This window comes from Anopheles maculipalpis, chromosome 2RL, assembly GCF_943734695.1.
Source record: "Anopheles maculipalpis chromosome 2RL, idAnoMacuDA_375_x, whole genome shotgun sequence".
NCBI classification, from domain to species: Eukaryota; Metazoa; Arthropoda; class Insecta; order Diptera; family Culicidae; genus Anopheles; species Anopheles maculipalpis.
In genome coordinates, this window is record NC_064871.1 from 88,859,076 (window position 1) to 88,880,630 (window position 21,555).

The 21,555-nt window shown below is 43.4% G+C and overlaps 4 protein-coding genes across 4 annotated transcripts in view; 3 read left to right on the forward strand and 1 right to left on the reverse strand.

Annotated features, from left to right (window-relative positions):
- Nucleotides 1–21,555, forward strand: part of LOC126568516 (transmembrane protein 222) — a 482,151-nt gene that overhangs the window by 318,657 nt on the left and 141,939 nt on the right. The window lies entirely within an intron of this gene.
- Nucleotides 2,222–3,937, forward strand: LOC126567608 (uncharacterized). The gene is made up of 6 exons (XM_050223824.1): nt 2,222–2,353; nt 2,434–2,610; nt 2,665–2,843; nt 2,902–3,149; nt 3,212–3,860; nt 3,928–3,937. Exons 1-6 carry the CDS (start codon nt 2,222–2,224, stop codon nt 3,935–3,937), a joined length of 1,395 nt encoding a protein of 464 aa, XP_050079781.1.
- LOC126567609 (uncharacterized) lies at nt 5,277–6,422 on the forward strand. The gene is made up of 3 exons (XM_050223825.1): nt 5,277–5,285; nt 5,432–5,768; nt 6,067–6,422. Exons 1-3 carry the CDS (start codon nt 5,277–5,279, stop codon nt 6,420–6,422), a joined length of 702 nt encoding a protein of 233 aa, XP_050079782.1.
- LOC126567829 (transmembrane channel-like protein 7) lies at nt 8,520–13,777 on the reverse strand. Its single transcript, XM_050224140.1, has 4 exons — nt 13,614–13,777; nt 13,382–13,519; nt 11,408–11,508; nt 8,520–11,327 (listed from the first exon to the last, which is right to left on the reverse strand). The coding sequence occupies exons 1-4, from the start codon at nt 13,774–13,776 to the stop codon at nt 8,520–8,522; spliced, it is 3,210 nt and encodes a 1,069-aa protein (XP_050080097.1). The 5' UTR covers nt 13,777.

Here is a 21,555-nt window from a genome sequence, read left to right on the forward strand (position 1 = left end):
TTAATCAACATGCAAACATACATCTGCAGAACCCCACAAGTCTCTCAAAAGTCAGGAAATATATCAGTAGCGAAAATTTATTTTTTTAAATTTTAGACATGCATGAGTTTCGTATCTGGCATACGTATTAGACGAGCTGTTTAAGCAGAAAAACAAGTTTATTGCGTAGCGATAATTGTTAACATTCATGGCTATTTGGCAAAACTCGTCGGTCCACCAAATCATTAGTGTGGAAGTTGTGAAGCAGTAAGGATGCCTACTGTGTCGATCGTGTGTGTTGCGTTACTTGCGTCAACGTTGATACCCGGTACTATAAAGATGTGAACTGTGAAGATAAAAATAAAGCAAGAATCTCGGATGACCGCTCTTCGCCATAAAATGCGCTGTTTCACATTGTGGCAATGACTGTATTGGCTGTAACTTCTTGAGGGGAAGTGGTTTAGTGAGGAACAATTCTGACCTTGTGTTACGTGGCTCTAAACGTTCTGCCAATTATTCATCCTATGCGTGTCGACCTATTTCCTGATGTTCAAAACAATTGTTGGCGTTTCGATTGTTTTTAACCGTGTTAGTGCTAACGTGTATTGTAGTACTACACAAAAATATTAAAAATAAGCTATGTAAGAAGCTCACCCTATCCGTTGGAAGTACAGCATATTCATATCATATTCTAATGCTACTTCTATGCCAGTGGAGGGCAGTGCTTGATGATGGACTGACTGTAACTTCAAATGCACGTGGTGGTCCGTCAGTACAGGCGACAGCGTTGCTGATCTTCACACGTCCGGACCAGGATTTAAATCCGAACCGGATTATATTCCCCCGAGAGTGAGGACTATGAATATCCAACTATTTAGTGCGAATAAGTCTCGTAAGCAAACGGGCGTCCCGGTGGTGTAGGCAAACAGCGGCGCCGGTTTTCAAACGGCACGACCGGAGTTCAAATCCCATCCGGACTGACTAACATACTTACGTGGTAGAAAGCCATTTTCTCGATGGCCATCCCGGCCTTTAGAAGGTCGTTAAACCAAGTAGTAGAAGACTCGCAAGCCTTCCGATGGTTGGCATTGACATAGCAGGTCATTCAGCCCAGCAAGAAGAAGAGGGGACCTCATAGACCAAAACAAGAGTTAAATCTTTTAAATGCTACCTCCTTCTGGACTAGTACGTAGTTTTGATCAGTTGAATTTGAGTGACTTGCCATTAGCATGTCGAATGAATGATTAACTGTGTAGAGCATGGCTCTACATTTTTGTTCTAACGCATTGCAGCATATCACTCTATATTTTAATAACATCTACTTTAGTCTTGACAGCACAGGAATTGGTGTTCAGCGAGAGAACAACGTATGATGGTAAATATTATTCCTGTTTACGTCACACCGCTCTTCTAATTCCCACGTTTGATACATCTAGATTGCAAAACCCGCTTTCCATTCGCATATCAATACCCAAGTGACTATCAAAAGGAAGCTGCTGGAGAATATCCGCATCTAGTACATGTTGGTACGAACTCAGTAACTGGCCTGCGGATTAAATGCTCTGGATCGTTGATTTGGGAAAATGTTGTTTTAGCTCCAGCATACTGCGTTGAGGATGAAAGGTATTAACAGGAGTAGATCGTACTGCTTAAGGTTTCTTTTTTTTTATTTCACACAAGATTCTAAGCACTATGTTACGTCGAGACTGAGCCTGGGGCAGGTGAATCCTAACCCTTTTACGCTCCTTCTTTCCATACTTCTATTTGGCTTCCAACTGACAGGGCGTTGGAAACCCCGTGACATAGTTTTCAGCAAGGAATAATGAAACGAAAACATTACGCTTCTTTACTTCACAACCAGCGATACATATTATGTCGGATTAGACCGTAGCATCGAAAATGGCGAGTTGTACTACAACCAAACATTGACGGTTGTGGATATCTCGAAGCATCCATATTATTCACCATATTCGGGGCTCTTCAACATTGCACTCATGAAAGTGGATAGAAACGTAATGTATGAACAATGCTAGACACTTTTCTCTGTTCTTCGTATCGTAACATCATTCGACTTGTTTTTCTAGCACAAGTCGCTCAGTGCTGCCAATTTGTTTGTGGTCTGACAAAGAGCTACCACAATCGAAATTTTTCTACAGTGAAGATAATGCACAGCGTGAGTATGTGAGATAAGTCCTTATGCAAAGAACACATTTTAACCCAAACCACATGATCGAAAACAGACATGACTGTGTCAGTTTCCATTAATCCCATTGCCGATACCAAATGTACCGGGGAGTACTCGTATGCCTATTATGGATACGACAGTTCATCTGCAGTCTCACCGCGATGCGTGAAAGACGACCAAGCATGCAGCGTAAGTATGGCCTGGCGTGCTAGTGATACCGTATAGCGGGTTATCAGTTATATTTATACAATAAATCTATTATTTATCAGACATACATACGTGGCCAAATACATGCAAGACGAATTAACAATGGAAAAATAGTGCCGCTGATGGTTGGAATGATGTGCATGCCGACTAATGTTGCCATATACACAAAAATTACCAAATACCGCGAGTGGATCATTAGAACTCTTAAAGAATTGGGACATGGGGATGCGGCGTCTACTGTATTTAATGTAGATGCTTGCTCACGACGTTATTTACATTTACGGGCAAATCAGCATGGTCTCCCAAATCCTGGCGAGTTCGTCGAATCTTCCGAAGTAAAAATGGAATTCAATTCACACACGGTTAAGATCCTCTGGCCGGAAAATGGCGAAACGAACGGGCTCACTTGCTACGGAGCACACACGGATCCTGGTGCAGTCATCACTTTGGCGCAATGTACCTCCTACCTCGGGTAAGATAAGTCCACGTGCCAAATGTGACAATTTTTTTCAACTCATCACATTTCACAGGAACGCTCCCACTGAGGTTATGTTTTATGATTCGTCTGTTCGGAAAATAAGCGAAATAATTGTACATCCCAACTACACACGCACCGAGCATCCCAACTTCAACGATATTGCCGTCTTGAAGCTAGAGTCTCCAGCAGGTATCATTCCCGCTGTTTGCGGTTGGTATGGAAACATAAATCCCTCGCGAAGTGTGGCAGTAAATGCAATCGTGACCGCAACGCTGCCAAGCGTGATCGGTTACAGTTCAGGTAAGACAACATCTGAAATTGTGTATGGCTTTGCTGAACAGCAGATTCCTATGTTTGCGTAGATACCAGGACTTCCAAAACATTGCTGATTGCAAGCTTCAGCGAACAACAATGCAACACAGCGCAGTATGATCGATCGCAAATTCCGAACGACTCTCGGGATAAGTATTTCTGCTTCCTGCACAATCCTTCTGATGGGCAAAAATCCTACAAAATACAGCTGGGAGCTCCGATACAAATGACTGGGACCGCCGCACGCTTCGTAGTTGGATTAAATCAGAACAACTGTGATTGTGGCTTCAGCACTCCAATGATTGGTATACGCTTCGATGCTCACGAAGCATGGCTGAAATCGATTCTACTCCCGACGCCGACTAAACCAGACGCAACAAAGTCATTAAGCGCATTAACGTACATTGATAACGACATTACATATTCTGATCCATGTGGATACCCCGACGGCACTAAAGGAATGTGTGAAGCTATTGCAACCTGCAGTAGCATTCAACAGCGTGTGAGCACCAAACAGCAAATCGTTTTCTGCGGAAACCAAACCATAGTTTGCTGCCCTCAGGAAGGAAACGCGGCAGCTGAACGCTTTAAAAATGAACTCATAGAATGTGACAACCACTACAGTCATCTACGCCAAGAACGGCATGAACGATTGGCAATGGACGACTCACTAGCGGACACATCTCCACACCTGGTACGGTATGCCGCAGCAGCCTACAATCGTTTCCAATCGGACGTTTCTCAAACTTCGTCTCTCTTTATACAGGTTGAAATAGGATGGGTTTATGGATCTCACAAATTCTTGAACTGTATCGGCTACCTTATCACTGTTCGCGATATCGTAACAACAGCTGCATGCCTAAAATGGAAGAGCTCTGAACCTAATTTCGTTCGTGTGGGTGGTCTTTGGGCCAATAGCAGTGCGGCAGCAACGTTCATACTGATTCGCAGTATACATTATCACCCAATGTACAACGAAACAGCTCAATTGCATGATATCGCTCTAGTGACACTGGTATCACCCATCACTCTTAGCTGGAACTTATTTCCTGGGTGCATTTGGCTGGACCGTACTTATACTCCGGTGAAACAACGGTTCTATAACAGTAGTAAGTAGTATTATATAGTTGTAAAACCCCTTAAAGGTAACAACTCTCACTCAGTTAAAGTGTTCCGACCAAATGCGTTCGTTAATGAAACACAAACATACTTTGCACGAACGATCAAATTTCAAGGAAGAACTATGGACAAGTAATACAGTCTCGCCGTACGTAGGACTGACTATCCAGCGAGAGATAATAGCTAGTCCAGGAAGCACAGTAATGCCTCACCAAAACTTTTCAAGACTGTAGAGAAAGACTGAAGAAAAAGAAAAGTCTTTCAAAAGTTCAGAAATTCTTACCACAAATCAGCGCCCACTACTAACGTTGTAGGGTGTGGTCATGCATTTGACCCAACGTTTCTAAATTATTTCGTTGAACAAGAATACTAATTAATTTTTTTTTTTTGCTGTTTGGTTTCGGTTAACTTTTGCAGGAAAGAATCTACCCGACAAGAATAAAGAATCAGGAATCAGGAATATCCCAACAGGAGAGAATCGAGAGGCGAGCGAAACTATTCATCAGATATACCGCAGTGACTGTGAGATTTACTTGAAACGACCGATAGCCGAGTCGGTAGCATGTATGGTTCTGAGCCCATGGACCTGTGGTTCTTATTATAACCCTTCAATCATGGAAAAATCAGCAAAATGCGTACCAAATGATGCGTTCGGCAGTTTTTTTCATCTTGATAGAAAGATAAACCAAAAGTTTTACAATATTCACACTCCGATTGTTTGGAACCGAATGAATAACGATGGTAAACGGATAGAATATTTGATGAGCCTGCTGGATTTCCATAAGGAGGACAGTACACTGCGAAACTTTGACTTTTCGAATTTCATTGGTATAGCGCACCGGGTATCGTTCTACATCGATTGGATTTCACAGCTGCTTGAAGCAAACAGTATCGTCAAGTAACAGTAACAACATGCCATTTGGAACGATGAAAGGGTTGCATTGTCATCTTATTAATAAAACAATGAATTAGATTAGGCTATACAACTGCCACACCATGGTCTCGGTATGTCAAATATAAAAAATCCGAACAGTTGTTAGTGAGGATCGACTACCCAGCTACAAGTCTAGTAAACAACACATATCGTAAGTATTTCGTAGCAATTTAAGATCGATCTCAGGTGCTCAGAAATAAAACATCAACTTTCGCAGGAGGAGATAGGATGGCAAGAGGCAGACAAAGTAAAGCACGACTGTTACGGATACCTGATTAGCACTCGGGGTGTTGTTACTTCTGCATCTTGTCTTCTAGAAAAGACCAAACTGCCAAATCTAGTACGATTGGGAGGCCTGGGATTCTCCGGCGGTTCTCAAACAATTCGAATCGAGAAAGTAGAAATATACCCAAAGTATAGTAGAGTCAATCGACAGAATAACGTCGCTGTAGTGAAGCTGGAATCACCCGTTGAACCATCGGAGCAAGTCTTCCCCGGATGTCTATTGCAGGATGTCACTCATTCGCCACTTCTGCAACAGGTGTATGATTTTGGTAGGTACGCGATACAGTATTGCCAAGACATTTGACATTTGACCTAATTGAACCTAATAACATTTTAACTGGTTGAAGTACAACACAACGTATTGTACATATACATAATTCTATATGACAATTATTAGTCCAAGAGGGGGATATTAACCGAGCGGAGGCGTAGAAAAAACTAAATATTGCTAATGTTTCAGCTAACGAACAGCGGAGGAATCATTACCAATTTTTTCTGTTTTACAAATTTTACAACATAAAATAGACAATGAATTCACCGAAAAAAAAAAAATTTTCAATTCGACAGATTCTAACGAATATTTCTCTATTCATCCAATATACAAAAGTGACTGCGATTCTGTAGCCGATGATCCAATTTTTCAAGCACCAGAAACAACTTGTATGAATCCGGGATGGATCAAATATAACGTAAGATATTCGACAGGCCTGGGATACCTCTTAGAAAGAGTAAATAGCTTTGCCATGAAATCTCTATGCTTTCAAAGGGGCAATCCAGTGATCTGGAGAAACTTTACACGAAACAACACGTACACCGAATACATAGTCCATATTTACAACCATGGTAAATGCAATGATACGTTCATTCGTATTGTTGAGCGCGTCGCCATGTATATCGATTTGTTTAAGAAAGCACTTGTATAAAACATTCAATTTTGATCAATTCCAAGGTGTAATTTCATGGTGTATAGATAGCATAAAGTTGAGATACAATGTAAAAGAAATACATTTTATATGATAGTGGGATTCTTACGTGTATGCAATGTCTTCCACTGAAAGAAAAACCTTACACCGGGTGCGTTTTCGCGTTAATGAAGATTTTATTTCTTTTACCTAAAGCTCCGAACTGGTAGACCCATATGGAAGCTTTTTCGATTTAACCTCGTCCTGTCGCTAACCGACTGCCAGTGCTACGGAGGCATCCGATGTTACAAAATTAACTGACATAATTGTTGCGTGTTGTTCCTAATGAGATCTTAGTTTAATCCATCGACATAAGCTTATGTAGGTTACGTATATTATACTAGCTGTATTTATGAAAGATGCCGAATTATACATGATCTTCTTTTTAAATATCGATAGTCTTTCCATGGATTGGTATTCATGTGGATTTACTAAAAAAAAAAAGGAAACATGAGGATTGATAATTTAGAAAACACAACACCGAAGAATGCTTGTCAAGACGTGATGCTGTACGATGCGATGGCGATGCAGTTACGGTGAATCTTTGATGAATCACTGAATCCTCGGAGGTGAAGGAACGGATGCAAGATGTTCCGGTCTTATTCATTCTGTACATATGCTGTTGTAGTTATGGTAAATCATTCCAAAAGCGGATCTACTAGTATATTGAGCATTTGTTGTAATATGTAACCAAGTCTAGCTGGTTCGAGGTTGCACGGACCGTCCGAAATTGTAAGTGCATATCGATTGAGGTTTAGATCAAGCACCTGTGCGTTTATTTGAGCTTCCATTGATTTTTTATCTCCGTGCCGGTATACGTTCTAACTAAGAGTTTTAAAAATAGGCAGTCTCATTATCGGCATTCACGTTCACTCACATGTAAAGGATGCAGCACTGAAGTGGCGTTAGAACGTTCATGTTTTCTGCCCGATTGCTTCGTGCTCTGTCCAGTTTTTGCTAGTTTATGTATGATTTTTTGGTACGTTATACTAAGTCTTTTAATCTGCATGTAGTACGCTACCTTGTTCGCTTTTAAAAACCGATTTCACTCACACTATCGTGCATGATTGACCATCACTTTTAACGCAAACGGAGAGACCGGAGGTTGCTGCCGTGAGTGGTTTGGTCGTGTCCCCCGGAAGACATGCGAATCGAAATCGATGTATGATTTATTATTCGTCGGTAAACAAATCAAAAACTCTTTAAAGTTTGGACATAATATGCTTTCGCATTGCATCGAATGGTGATCGATAAGTTTATACTAGGTTTTTTTTTATAAATTATTTGCTAACCGAAAAATCCTATCCGACTACAGCGTAAAAAAAACACTGATCAACTTTGCATTACCAGCATTCTTGCAGCTAGAGGCAAGATACGATACACGTTCCCGTATCAATCACATGCAGTGTCGGTCGATAATTTCACTTAAAACTATTCACAAACACACATAGATAATTACGCTAATATAGATGTATGTACAAAGTGTACGGCAAATAAGGAAAGCACTGCTTTTTTAAGAGTAACTCTTTACAATACACTTTAAAAGTGAAATATACTCCACCGCAGCTCGTTGATCACCGCGCTAGGTTGGAGTTTGATCGTATGTGCAAATATTATGTTCTGCCGCTCTTTTTGTAAACCTCATTGCAACAGCTTTATCGAGGAGTCTTGTATACTTGAAAAATGAAAATCTAATATCTCGTGAAGAAGGAGCTTGTGATCCGTGACTTGTACCTTAAATGGCCTCTATTGAACTGTTTCACCGTCCTTTTGAAGCGTTTCATCCCAGTGCTTCATTTTCCTGACACAGTTTGTTTTAGGTGCGCTTAAAGCTAAAACAATAAATAATAATAATTTCGCCTAATTTTGTAAAATCATAAGAGAAAACCTAACAGTTGGAATATAATATCACGATATCGGGATCCCGTGTCTTGAACACGGCTCGAGATGTTGTCCACTACAGGACAGAAGGAAAAAAAGTATGTGGGTATGTGTGTGTGTGTGTATGGGGGGAGGGGGGGGAGTTAATCTCATGGTTATCGCACACGTAGGCCATCTTTAATTCGCAGCCGTGGTATTGCTGGTGGTCGCAGGACCACCACCAGCTGGTATCGGAGGAGGTGGCAGATCCTTCGGTCGATCTCGACTGCTTGGCTTCGAGTCTCGATCCGCACGCGGCGGTAGGGCAGGCGTCACTTCCGATGCTTGCGATTGGCTGTTGGTACGGGGTGGTGGCACGATCGGTGGCTGTTGATAAGACGATGGTGGCGGAGGCGGTATCACATGGTTTGCCGAGTTACCAGAACCGGAGTGTTGCTGGTACTGTTGCTGCATTTGATGCTGCTGCTGCTGCTGCTGCTGTTGTTGTTCGGCAGCTTGCCGCATCATGCGCTTTTGATACTCCTGCTGCTGTTTGATGAACAAACTGAGCCGGCTCAGCAGAAATTGCTTATCGTGGCCCTCGAGCACGAGCTGCTGCTTCAACACCTGCACCATATGCCGGTTGGCCGTCGAGACAGCGTAGTAGTAGTAGATGAAGAATGTCAGCACCACAAAACATGGTATGGCAAAACTGGCCGTGCCGAAGAAGAAAATCACATTCTGGAAGAACTGCGGCATCTTCATGAACGCCGCTATTGCCCGATCCCACACGGACGGCAGTCCTCGGAATGGGCCACACGACCTGGATGGCACAATTTCCGCGAGTGCGTACACTACCGGCACCAGTGCGAGCGTGAACGAGATCAGCAGTGTCGACATAAACAACGACTTCGATCGAGACGCCCGGTACAGAATTGCCGACGGATTAGAGTTCACCAAACAGGCAAACTTCTTAATGTAGAACATCAGAAACGTCAACAGCGCAGCGATCGATGGTAGAAACGGTGTGTAGAATGTACCAAGCCAGCAAAGTGTTTGCGAGTAGATCACATCCAGCACGTGCTTGGACAGCTCAAACTCCTGCTCACCGATGAACTTTGCCAACCGTGAGCTCGAATGACGCGCAAACATTGCACGCGGAAAGTTGACGAAAAACGTCACGAGAAAGTGTGTAGCAAAGTCGACGATGAACAGCTTGTAGAATTGCTGGCCGACGAACGTTTCCCAGCACTGTGGAGCACCGTTCTGCTCATCGTAGCACTGTTGCTGCGGTGGCAATTGCTGCTGCTGAGTTTGTGCCTCGGCTACAGGTTGTTGTTCCAGCAGCACTGTACTTAGCACGGAGACCGTAGTCGTGGTCAGATTAGCGATGAACGATGCATTTAGCTCGGACATCTGATACTCCAAGATGGAGGCGGTACTGAGGGAGGGTAGCGTAGTCGTCGTGGTTGCCATCGTTGTCGTCGTCGTTGTCGGTGGAGTCAGCGTACTGGTGGAGGTATGTTCCATACCCTGCTCGGAGGATGCATTGATCAGCAACTTTTGCGTCACGTTCATAGGCGTTATGAGAAAGTAGAATCGACTAAGCAGCACCGCCAGCGACGACAGTCGCAAAAATACCGTCCGAAAGAGACTGATCTTGATCACGAACAGGGGCGAATATTTCTCGTATTGCACCAAATAATTAAACAACTGCGGCACGACCAAATTCATGCAGACTATCGCTAGATACGGCAGGAACTCGTAAAACAGTACGCGCAACTTTTCCTCCAACGTAAGCCGGTTCAGGGTAGGATCGGTGGAATTGTATGCACCTCCCATGCCACCTATTTCATCATTCATCGACGACAGCAAGGGTGTGATGGTGCTGGCAAACGTAATGGCACCGCGCTGCGATGCCGAAGAAAACACCGACCAAGACGACGGCCAGCTCATGTACAGTGTCCGATTGCCGAGACTCTCGCTAAAGCTAACCGGATGCGAGGGCGTAAAGTTTGGTTCCAGCTCGGCAAGTGATACGTTAAACAGCACGTAGATTGTGATTGCGGCGAGCAGCAAAATGATGAACACGATCAAATTGATCAGCATACGGATGGCGATCAGTTTGGCCATAAATTCGCGGGACCGGTTATTACGCTCGTGCTCAAAGCGTTTCTGGTAGAGTAGTGACTTGATCTCGTTGTGCAGTGCCCGATGCTTAATGTCGGCTGATTTTTGGTTGTGGATACAGAAGTCCCACCCACCGAACACTAGATTGCAGTACTGGTAGAACAATCCCTCGCCCTCGGCGATGCGATCCTTAAATTGTCGCACAACCGCACGCATGATCGCGACCAGCGTTATCACGTAGTAGATTGCTATAATAATGACGTACACTAGAGGCAAATCGTAGTACAGAATCGTTTGCCGCTCCTCGTCCAACACTTCCTCTCTATCCTCTAACGTACCGGTAGCATTCAGTCCGTTTCTCGATCCGTTGTTGGCCGCAATCGCCGATACACGCAACGAGCGTGCCCTTTGGTACGCCCGATCCTCCATTGGGCTGTAGCCATAGATTTGGTTCGTGTACATGCCGTAGAACAGTAGCGTTCCCTCCATGAAACCCGTTCCCTGGATAAGATCTAGAACGGAGAACTGTGCCGTGCGTGTCACATTTTCGTAGCTCTCGGAGCAACACTGTACCGACGTTGGGTCCGTCACGAGATCACACGGTAGATCGCTAGGTTCGCGCAGCACTAAATGTGGCAGCACTACGAAGGCGAAGATTAGCAGAAACAGCAACAGGTTGAGAAAGACTAGCCACCGCAGGAAGAGAAAGTACGCGACGACACCGGTGCCGAAATTACCCTCAATCGTTTTAAGCGACATACGCCACAGCTCGAGCTTGGTTTGATATTCGCCCCACTTGGAGCGAAAGCTCTGCCACGCTTTCCGCCGGCGCCATTTAATCTGCTCGAATCCCTGCAACCGGAGCTTTGTGGCGTTCTAAAAGAGAATGCAAACACATCGAACAATAATTAGCAGCCTGATACGACACCACCTACGAGGGCGTGGAGGATCGCTACCTGTAGTTGGGCCTTCATTTCTCGCTTCTGTGCCATCGGAACGGGCATCGATTTGATCTCTCGGATCTCCTCCCATGTTCGTTCCTCGTTGATGAGGTTTTCTGTGATGGATAGAGACGGTAGAAAACAGTATTAATACAACTGCTGATGCACTAACTGAAAGCCTTGATGATGCGGGATGGAAGATGGATCGTCGACGTTACTCCAGTATTGTACCAACGGTCACGGGTCATCGCTGATCGTTTGTACAAGTGACAACCCGAAGCATTGTTTCGTGTACCTTCAACGGGTAATACATGTATAGACTTGCACAAGCACAACAACCATAGCACAGCATGACAATGGGTTCCAAGTGCTAGGTTAATGTCAGTGCCGCAATTTTAACTGCACTGTCCATCACGACGTTGCACGTTGCACTTTTGTTCTGAACCTTCAGTCATCTAATGGAGATCAATCAACCGTTTGCGAGCGGTTATCGTGTATAGTTAGAACGAAGCGACAAATCATTTGATTTGCTGTGCATGATATAAACCGTACTGTAAGGTGCCTTATATGCACCCTAGACTTTCCAGAATTCTCATTAAGGAGATGGCGAGATGTTTTAATTTGGTGACATAGTGATTGAAACAAGATATTGAAACAATAATCAAAAGTTTATTAAAATCTCCTCATGTACAACTTCTAATACCAAAAAGCAGGTGTAGAGCATTAGCCATACACAAGACTGGTTATCCAGTTAAGAGCAGTTTAAGTCGACTAAGCCAGGAACGCCAGGTCGGTAGTTTTCTCAAAGTCTTAGCCGACGAACAGGAACAAAAACACCAAAACGGGTTCCGATGAAATGTCCGTAAAAAAAAAGATGATGACTCATGTTTCTGCCAACCTTGCAGAACCTTCAAACAAAGCAGATTTAAGCAGTTTAAATCTTGCCATGAATCGTAAACGATCTTTATAGTTTTTACGCACATTTAAAAATTTGACTTGTAAAAAAGTTTTGGTTTAAACACGATAAATAACTAAATAAATTATTTCATCCGGAATTGTCATCTGACGGATAGTAGAATCCTCCAACAGACCCTAATAAAACTAATACATCATATTCCATCCACCCACAAGCAACGGGATATCTATTGAGCGCTACCACGCTAGACGACCCCTTGTCAACAGGAAGAGATGCCGACATCGATGCGTGATGATGCTCTTGAGATAATTTACGAGCACCGACCCTCTGGCCGTTCGAGTATCGCGCACGAAGGGAACTTAGTCGGCGGCGGCATCAACTACGCGGACGTTCGTTGAACTGTGCCGTCCCCACAAGGGAGCCGGCTACAATTAAGGTAAAAAAAAAGATAAAGAACCAGAAGCACAGCAACAAAGCTGACAGCACTGCTGTGAAACGATTGGATACTGAACATCATCGTGGGACAATTCCCTGTCGCCGACACTGTAGGGCGTATGCAGGAAGGTTTTATTAACAATTTACTCATTAGCATTCACAATCCAATGGTTTCTGGTTGAAATAGGTTTTTCGTCCATTTTGGAACGATTTTGGAGTGATAAAATGGTGCTCCATTTGTCACGAGAAAGCATTAAGTTAATAACACTCGAAAAGCAATACAATGAACAATAACTGTGTGTGTTAGGAACGATTAGGGTGGCAGTTCAAAATGATCTTGAATTTTGAACAGTTAAAACGATTCCGCATGTCGTCAGCAACATGTTAAATATTTCACAAATTTACACAAATAAATTGACAATACAGAAAAATGTTGCCACGAATAGATAAATTGGACACTATTGCACTTTGAAACCGGCATCTTCAGATAGCACAATCATTAATGCGCGTATCTTCCTTACATCCGCTATTAGGTTCAAATCTAACCTGGACCCAGGCTCTACTTTTTAAACGCAACAAGTATTTTTTTCGTTCAAAACATTCAACCGAATTTGGACGATTTCGCAAACACTACTTACCTGAAAGATCGGGAAGGGTGGCCACCTGCATTTCGTGGTATTGTGAACCCCGGCGGGCGACGGTAGAGAAGCTGGCCCTGCGCCGGGTGCCTCCTTTCGTGTCCTGGCCTTGTGCGGGCCGAGCTCGTCTTGTTGTGGCTAAAATCACGTTAAACATTAATGTTTCCTTCCGGATCTAAGGCAGGACGAGGCTTCCTCTACCCCAGAGAGCGACCTGCGACAAATCTCTTACCATTTCGCGTTTGTTTCGATGGTAGGAGGGTTGCGATCTTCGATGGATCTCGCTGCATACCCTCCAGATCGGCGGGATAGCTTTCCTGGTAAAATTCGCCACCGGCTTCTTCCCATCCTTGCGTTTTACTCGCCCTGGATCGACGATCCTTACCGCCGGACATAGTTAATGCACAGCCTGCTCTTTATCTCCAAAATATCTGGAATTTCCTTGAAATGAACTATTTCTTCTCTCGATGCGTTGTGTTTCCTACAGAAGAAACCAATAAAGGCACAAGCCCAGCACACATGTTAGTTAAATGAATGTTCAATCGCGATTGACTAAATGTGCGAACCCGTGCATGTTACTGATACCGCGTTCTAGGTGGACAGGTGAAAATGAAGTGTATTTGTACAGCGTGCCATATCGCACCCACATGATGGTGCCTGCGAGTCCCCGGAAGTATCCCACACCCCCTCCTCTGGAACGCTTGATTCTTCCTTTACACAATTACACACGATTATATCGGCACTGCCGGACAAGCAGACACATTCGGTACTCATGTATCGTGTCTAGTGTTGCGCTTAATTGTCATCATCACGTCTTCGTCACCGCCAAGTATGCTTGAGAGTTGCATCCACTCTTCCCAGCTCACTAGTTGAAGCCAACCATCAAACATATCGGAAATGTCCCCCAACACACATCGGACGTCATAACAGCAAGCGGAATCACCGATACGCCACCAGCCGTCATGTTGATGAGGCGTTAATAGGCTCAATTACCAATTGACAGTCGGTTGAAACATGTGTGACTGATTGTGATAAGATAAGCCGCTCTGATTGAAGGATTTTCTTCACGTAAAGAACGTATGGACAACCTGTGCCCCGGGGAAAACCGCCACCATCGAACAAACTTTCGCTCGCATTTCTGCAGTTGAAAGTCGTTATCTTATCTGTTGGCATTGATCGGTACTTGGGTTTGACCCCCTTGCTCCAAGTGCTCGAGTGTTGTTTATCATAACGAGCAGTACGTGTCAAAGGATCTCTAGCTTTATTACGCTATTGAAGGTAAATTATACTTCAAAAGTCGTTCAAATCATACGAGGTTATTCACAGTGCTTTTGTTGTTCGATGTGTAAACCTTCTTCCGTGTTTCTTGCACTAACCCCTGGAACGGAAATGTCTATATCAACAGGACGTCACTGTATCAAGCCAGTGACTAGAGAATCTTTGAAGTAGTCTTTCAAGTGGAAATGGTCATGGACTTAATTGACTTGAATTTGGAATTTCATAAAGTAATGAGTAATGAGGTTCAGTGGTTCAGGTTGTCAGTGTATTTAGCAATACCGCACTGATACGGGTATGGTCCGACACCTCTTGAAGGTTAATATAGGATCTCCATACCCTGCTCCGACTCAAAACGTCCACGGCATACAGAATGGTAACATATCTCTCCAAATATCAGAGCTTGGGTACACGGGGAAACCCAACCCCTTGGGAAGATGGGTTATATGGCTAAAGCGTTTGTTCTCCATGTTTGGGGCAGCTGATTGTCCTTCTGTTCTGGCATCCTACGGGACTTTAATCAGCTAGGATGCGTAGGCCCTCCGACGAGACAGGGGGTTGGGTGAGAGGCCTTGCAAGCCACCTCCAATACAATAGCAACGAAAGGGAACCAACACATTAAGACCTGGCCATGTCGACACGACGTGCTCAATCTTGAGCAGGCCAAAGAAGAAGAAAGAAAGTAATGAGTTTTTTTTTCAATCAACAGGTACTTTTAAAGTGCTTTTTCTTACGTCGACTGGTGGCAATTGAAGGTTTTCAAATAAGCGCACAGATGACTAATCATTTAGAAGCACAGAAAAAATTATTTTACTACATTATAACATTTTTATGATAATGTTTACCACGGTGATAGTCGTTAAAATAGATCCATCAAATGATTGTTAAATCAAGTCACTAATTTTCTCTCGGATGAATCAGGAACTTTCACAACAAATATAAGGACTTATGCTATATATGCCACAATTCTTATAAAATCATGAACGACTGTCAAACTTTTACAGTAGTTTATTTACCATATTTAACTCGCATATTACAGAGGCGTGTCGTTGGCCTTAACCTCAACTCCTCTTAGCTCACAGCTCGTCGGACAGCAAAAACCCGGCGAAATTTCCTAAACCTCCTACCGATTCGAAGAAGTAAAGCGTATGCCACGCACGCCAGAAATAGGGACACTACACAAACAACGACGTGACGTTTTCATGTCAATTTCTGCACTTTGTCCTGCGTACGTCGTTCAAAACGTCAAAATGTGGCGTCGAACCTTGGACGGGCATGACCTCAAAGAGAAGGTGCCATCATCATCTCGGTCTTGGCCACCGATGGACGCTTCGCGTTGCATTTGCAGACTCGAATTCACCCGAGGCCAGACGTAGTAAGAGTAGTAGAATTAAAAATAAAATAAAAAAAAACCTCCACCAGTCGATGTGTTGCTCGATCGCGATCTTCAAACGAACCGAAGCCGTTTGTCGGATGGGCCGAAGTTCGCCAATTTGTAAGCCGCACGATCATCCATCAATCGTGTCGATAAATCACAGCACACAGTGCAGAAGAGAAAATACAAGAGCGAAAACACATAAACCATTCGTGTGCTTGAATGATTTCAAGATCGTTCACTGTCGAAACCAGATATTGAACCAGCTTTTGATGTCGATCGATAAAAAGCAATTGGAATTGGCATAATTTTTAACCATTTTTATTTACTCGCAACTGTTTATGTCGTCCGTCAAAAACCCACTCCCGGGAAGGTTCGTTGTTGCGTTGCATAAACATTTATTTGGATGGTCCCGAGAATTGCAAAGGGGTAAAAAGGTTGATGGAGAGCACCAAATTGCAACCTCATTTGGCTTGGGTGCTGTCATCCCCAACGGTGCTGGATCATCTTATCTGACGTGGTTTGAAGGAAAAAAAATAAAACACCAACAATTATTAAACAGTTTCCGTGCACGATCGGACATTTGAATTGCGCTAGTGTGGTCGTGGCTGCCAACCATTTAAAAAAAAACACACAAACCAGCACAACAACATCAACATTCCGGTCATGACGATCTGGGAAAACGTGTCGATAAATATCTTCTTGCAATTTTTTGTTTTACTCTTTTGAATTTTTTGCCGATCTGAGATGAAGATCGCCGAAAGATCCGCATCCATGCAATGGCACCACTGGCCGGAAGGGTGGCTTGTGCTGACGGTTAGATGATGTTTTCTTTTTCGGTTCGAAATGGATTCAAACCACGCCGTGCTTTATTAGTAGGTAAATAGACACATTTTCCTTTCCAGACGCTTCGGTTGCGTTAAACATCAACTAGACGGATATAGATGCGAATGCGTTGTGTTCCCGAAATTACGGGAACGGATGTTGGAATTACACCATTTTTTGTTGTATTCTAGGGTCATGACGTGATGCATTATTTCTCTTCAAAGTAGATTAAGGACTGCCATTAGATCGCTAGAACATTACTTGTCCTTCTCAGAAACCCTACTTAAGAACGGTTATTTTATTCGCCATATTTAAGTCCTTTAGGACCTGCAGCAGTGCTTCAGATTTGTGATAAGTTTCGTCTTTGCTTTTTTTACGGATATCGGTTCCGCAGTAGTGCTTCCCCGCTCCGTCGGGGATCAAGAAACGTCGCTAGTTGAACTCTGGTCCGGGGTTCAATACTTCTCCTTTAGTCCAGGACAAAAGAATGACTCCGAGCTTAGTCCCAAAGCATTGTCAGCAGACACTTGGATCCACCGGAAGAAACTAGTCCTGGTTAACTCAGGAAACAGGTCTGATCCAAGTAGTTCTGACGACGTACCAAGGAAGTGTGGTGTCCAATGGTGTCCGAAGATATAGAAATTTGAAGTTGATTCAAGCTTTCAATAAAAATATCCCAGGTTTCTAAATTTTCTGACCTTATCACCTCGATAACTATCCCATCTTCTTCTAACCTCTCTATTTAAACACACCCAAAATATATAACCTTCAAGAAACCCACAGGAACTTCTGCTTTGGAAAAATGTTTTTCTGCAGCAACTACCCCCATCCAAAATTTCACCATAACAGACGCTATTTGCAATTCATTTTCACACGGAGGCACTGGTCCGGCCAGACGCAGACGAACGAATGAAATACATCTCCCCCGAGCAAAACACCACCTCACGAAGGTACACAACCGGTGCTAACTCAATGTTTGTAGCAAAACGAAGCACGTGCACACAACGCGTTTGGGCAAACAACCAGATCCATGTGGACGGTGGTGGTATCGAGCGTATTTATTTGGTACGAGTAAACGCGATCGGTACCCTGACAGACTACAACCGCCAATTGCCACCGCTCCTCCATGATCCGGAGTGAATGGTTTGGCGCGTCTGAATGAGCATTAAGTCTGTTTAATGTGCCAGACTTCTATTAGCAGGAACGGAGAAGGAACGTCGTCTGCAGGGTAAGAAGTTTGAATCTCCCTTCCCGACCGGATAAAGCGTTTGTTTATTGATAGCAATCGCAATCTTACGGTGCAACACGCACGCAAGTGGTACTACAGAAACAAATCATCCAGATCATTGTCCTGTCCTCGATTTGTGCGTTTATTTGTCTAGCGAGCTTTGAATTGTTGTCTTGCTGTGTCGAGAAGAGTACGATCAAGTGCTGGGAGGGTGGCACAAGTGTGCTTAAGGAGGTAGAGTATTCAGTGAGTTATTAAAATCATCCATAAATAGGGGTAAGCTATTTCAGACCTGCCGCCGTTAATTCGTTTATTTATGATGTGATTTATAAGATGCTAAGAATATAAGACAGCTGCTGTCACTTTTTTTTGTACTGCGTGATCATCTATTATTGTCAGTAAGACATCATTTTTGACAGCTTGGATATATGTAATTCAACAGCTAAAATTTAAGCCCAATTTAAGGTCTGTTCAACGCAGTTTAAACCCTTTAGCCTTAAATATATGTGTCACACTTCAAAACCTTTTTTCAAAGTCCTTCCGTGATGTGTTTGGTTAGTGATGTGACAGATTAAGGCGTGTTAGATCCTTGTTGCATTGTAATACGAACCCAAATCTCACTTACGGTTTAAGCTGCGCGAGGATTCAACTGATCCAAATCCTATTATTTCAAGCTCGGAATCCATGCTCTCTTCTAGAACCGTACATTTATTCACGGGTTTCCGTATCTAAATCGCGCATCGATTCTGGATTCGATCCCAAATTTGATACGGCATTCGATCCGGGATTCGATTCGGAATTCGATCTGGGATTTGATCCGGGATTCGACTAGAGATCGGTTTTGGTTTCGGCTAGAATCTTGGAATCTCAAGAACCTCGGTGTGCAGGCGACAGCGGCACAAGTCATCAAACGAACGGACCGGTGTTCAAATCCCATCCGAACCAGTCCCCCCGTAGCAAAGACTAACTATCCAACTACGGGGTTTCTCAGCAAGGCTAGTAAGCCATTAGATGGCCGGCATGGACTTAGAAGCTCATTAAGCCAAAAAGAAGAAGAAGAAGAAGAAGAATATCAGAATTTGATCCAGATTCGATACCCTTCAAAAGATTAGCACTTAAGGAGTTGATAGCTTCAATATAGACTCCAAAAATTAGTCCCAGTTTCATGACTTTTATGCAGCAATAAATGCGTGCTGTCAATCATGTACTCAGATACTTCTTCTTGGCTCAACGAAGATCATGCCGGTCATCGAATGGCCTACTAGGGTACAGTCCGGATGGAATTTGAACCCCGGTACTGCCGTTTGAACATCAGCGCCGATGTCGAGGCGTTTCGCAAAATCAGAGTGAAGCTGCTAGATGCGCTTCGTCTAACACTGGATTTAAGGGCTAAGATAAATAGCAGTTTTAAAAATCAATTAAAAATGAAACTTTTCAAATAATATCCCTACGAAAAAAAAAAAATGTAGTAAAATTGTAGTGCAGGCCTAATATCTTTATCCCTCCCAACAATCGCTCAATCATCACTCAATCGAAAACACAGTAAACAAGCATTATTAAATTGATGGCCGTGCTTCTGCCTATCGAAGACACGAATTCTAATCTATTTATTAACAATCGGTATGCGCTTTGGCAGGGTTCAATTGAGAAGACACCAACAAGATCACTCCACCACAAACCAGTTAAGAACAGGGCACACGAACACAAGCGTTTTGAGTTCTATTTTCAGCTGAGGTTTGCCGGGCCGTTTGACATTTGTCTAGGAATCTATTTATATGAGTCATTTCGTTCTTTTTTTCGCGGCTGTATTGGTTTGATAATTTGCCGCAATGAAGGCACCATTTTTTTCTGCCATACTTTATAATAAGTAAATAAATAGATCCTATAAATTAATCAATTTTTCAACATACCTCATCTTCTTGGTAAAAGATACATCTTATGTCTTACTGATTTTATAGATGGTTAAAAAAAGAAGTAACAAATGCCCTCATTTAAACTCGATTCATCGTCTCGCCTGTGCTAGGCTAGCGGAAGTAGAAATGGTACGCAGGGTCTTCACACTCGAAAACAAATTACCATCCAAAGCCAACAGGCAACCACCCACCGGAACAGCAAAATTATATATTGCGTGAGACTGGGCAGTGAAAACCAAAAAAACTTTACCCCTGCTAACTTTATCTTTGCGATGTTGTGCTAAGCCCAAACGGAAGCAAAGATAGTAAGAGAGCAATCGCGAAGCAAGCAGCTAGCGTTGCCAGCTACCGTTTTCTTCCTTCTGATCCAACGGAAAACCAAAGCAAAAAGAGTCCGCGCGTCTGTCTAGATTGGTTGCATATTGTGCAATCGTGCATATAGAGTGTGAGAGTTTTTTTTTGTTTTGTTTTCATTACTATTTTAGCACCGAGTACCGTGTGAGTCAATGATGACTCAAGCCGACCGCTAGTCTAAAAAAGTGACCGGTGAAGCGTTGAAACCGTTTGCCGAAACCGTTCGTTCAAGACTCTCGTTGACCAATGGGTTACATCAAACCATGGAGCTTATGGAGGTTTTGGAGGAAGGCTTTGAATGGTTGGACGGTTAATTACTGTTGGGTATAAAATCGCAAAACAATTGAATGCCATTGCTAAAGGGAAAGTGAATTTATTGTTGCATGTCATTGACTTGCTGTGTTAAATGACGACTTTGATCACGGATCGACTCGTAAATCGAGAGAAATTCCCGCGTAGTACATATGCGATTTTGCCTTTGAAAAAATGGAGGTCCAGCGATTTGGAGAGCCGGAACAAGTATTGGAGTTATGCTGTTAGTGATGTAATATTAAACATCAGAATCACTGCATCAAGGGCTCTGGATCATTATATCGAAGATGTATATGCTTTGGTGGCCTCTTGGAACACTTACAGAGCCGATAAAACCCCTTAGAAATCTTATCAATTCCACAAGTTCACTACAATTGTGAATAGGACGCTACGAATCGCGGTTCAACCCATTTCGAATGACCGTGTACGTCATCTGTGCGCACTGCAGCAGATGGACGAGGGGCGCAAACAAACCGTATCAAAGGTGCCATGTGTTAACGGATTGGAGCGCTTGATCGTCTTCCTGGACAAGCACCAATGTATGCGCAGTTATGCTTCCATGATTCGTGTGAAAAACCTGGATCGGGTGATTTTAGCTACCCTGCAAAGCATGTTCGACGCATGCAATCCGCTGGCTGCCATATTCCAACATGCGTACGAACGTATGACACTCTACGCGAAACCTGACCAACGCAGGATTGCCAGGTCTCGATATGCGTCGCTATAATCGTCCAACTGACGATGAGGGTATTTGTCAGCAAATAAGGACAATCGCGTGCTTTGTCCTGCAGGACCGTAGCACCGGAATTCTCAGCCGTGTTTACGATGCACTCCAATATCCACTACTGAATCCGTACGCAGAAGTAGGATGAACGTACGGCATCTTCAGCAT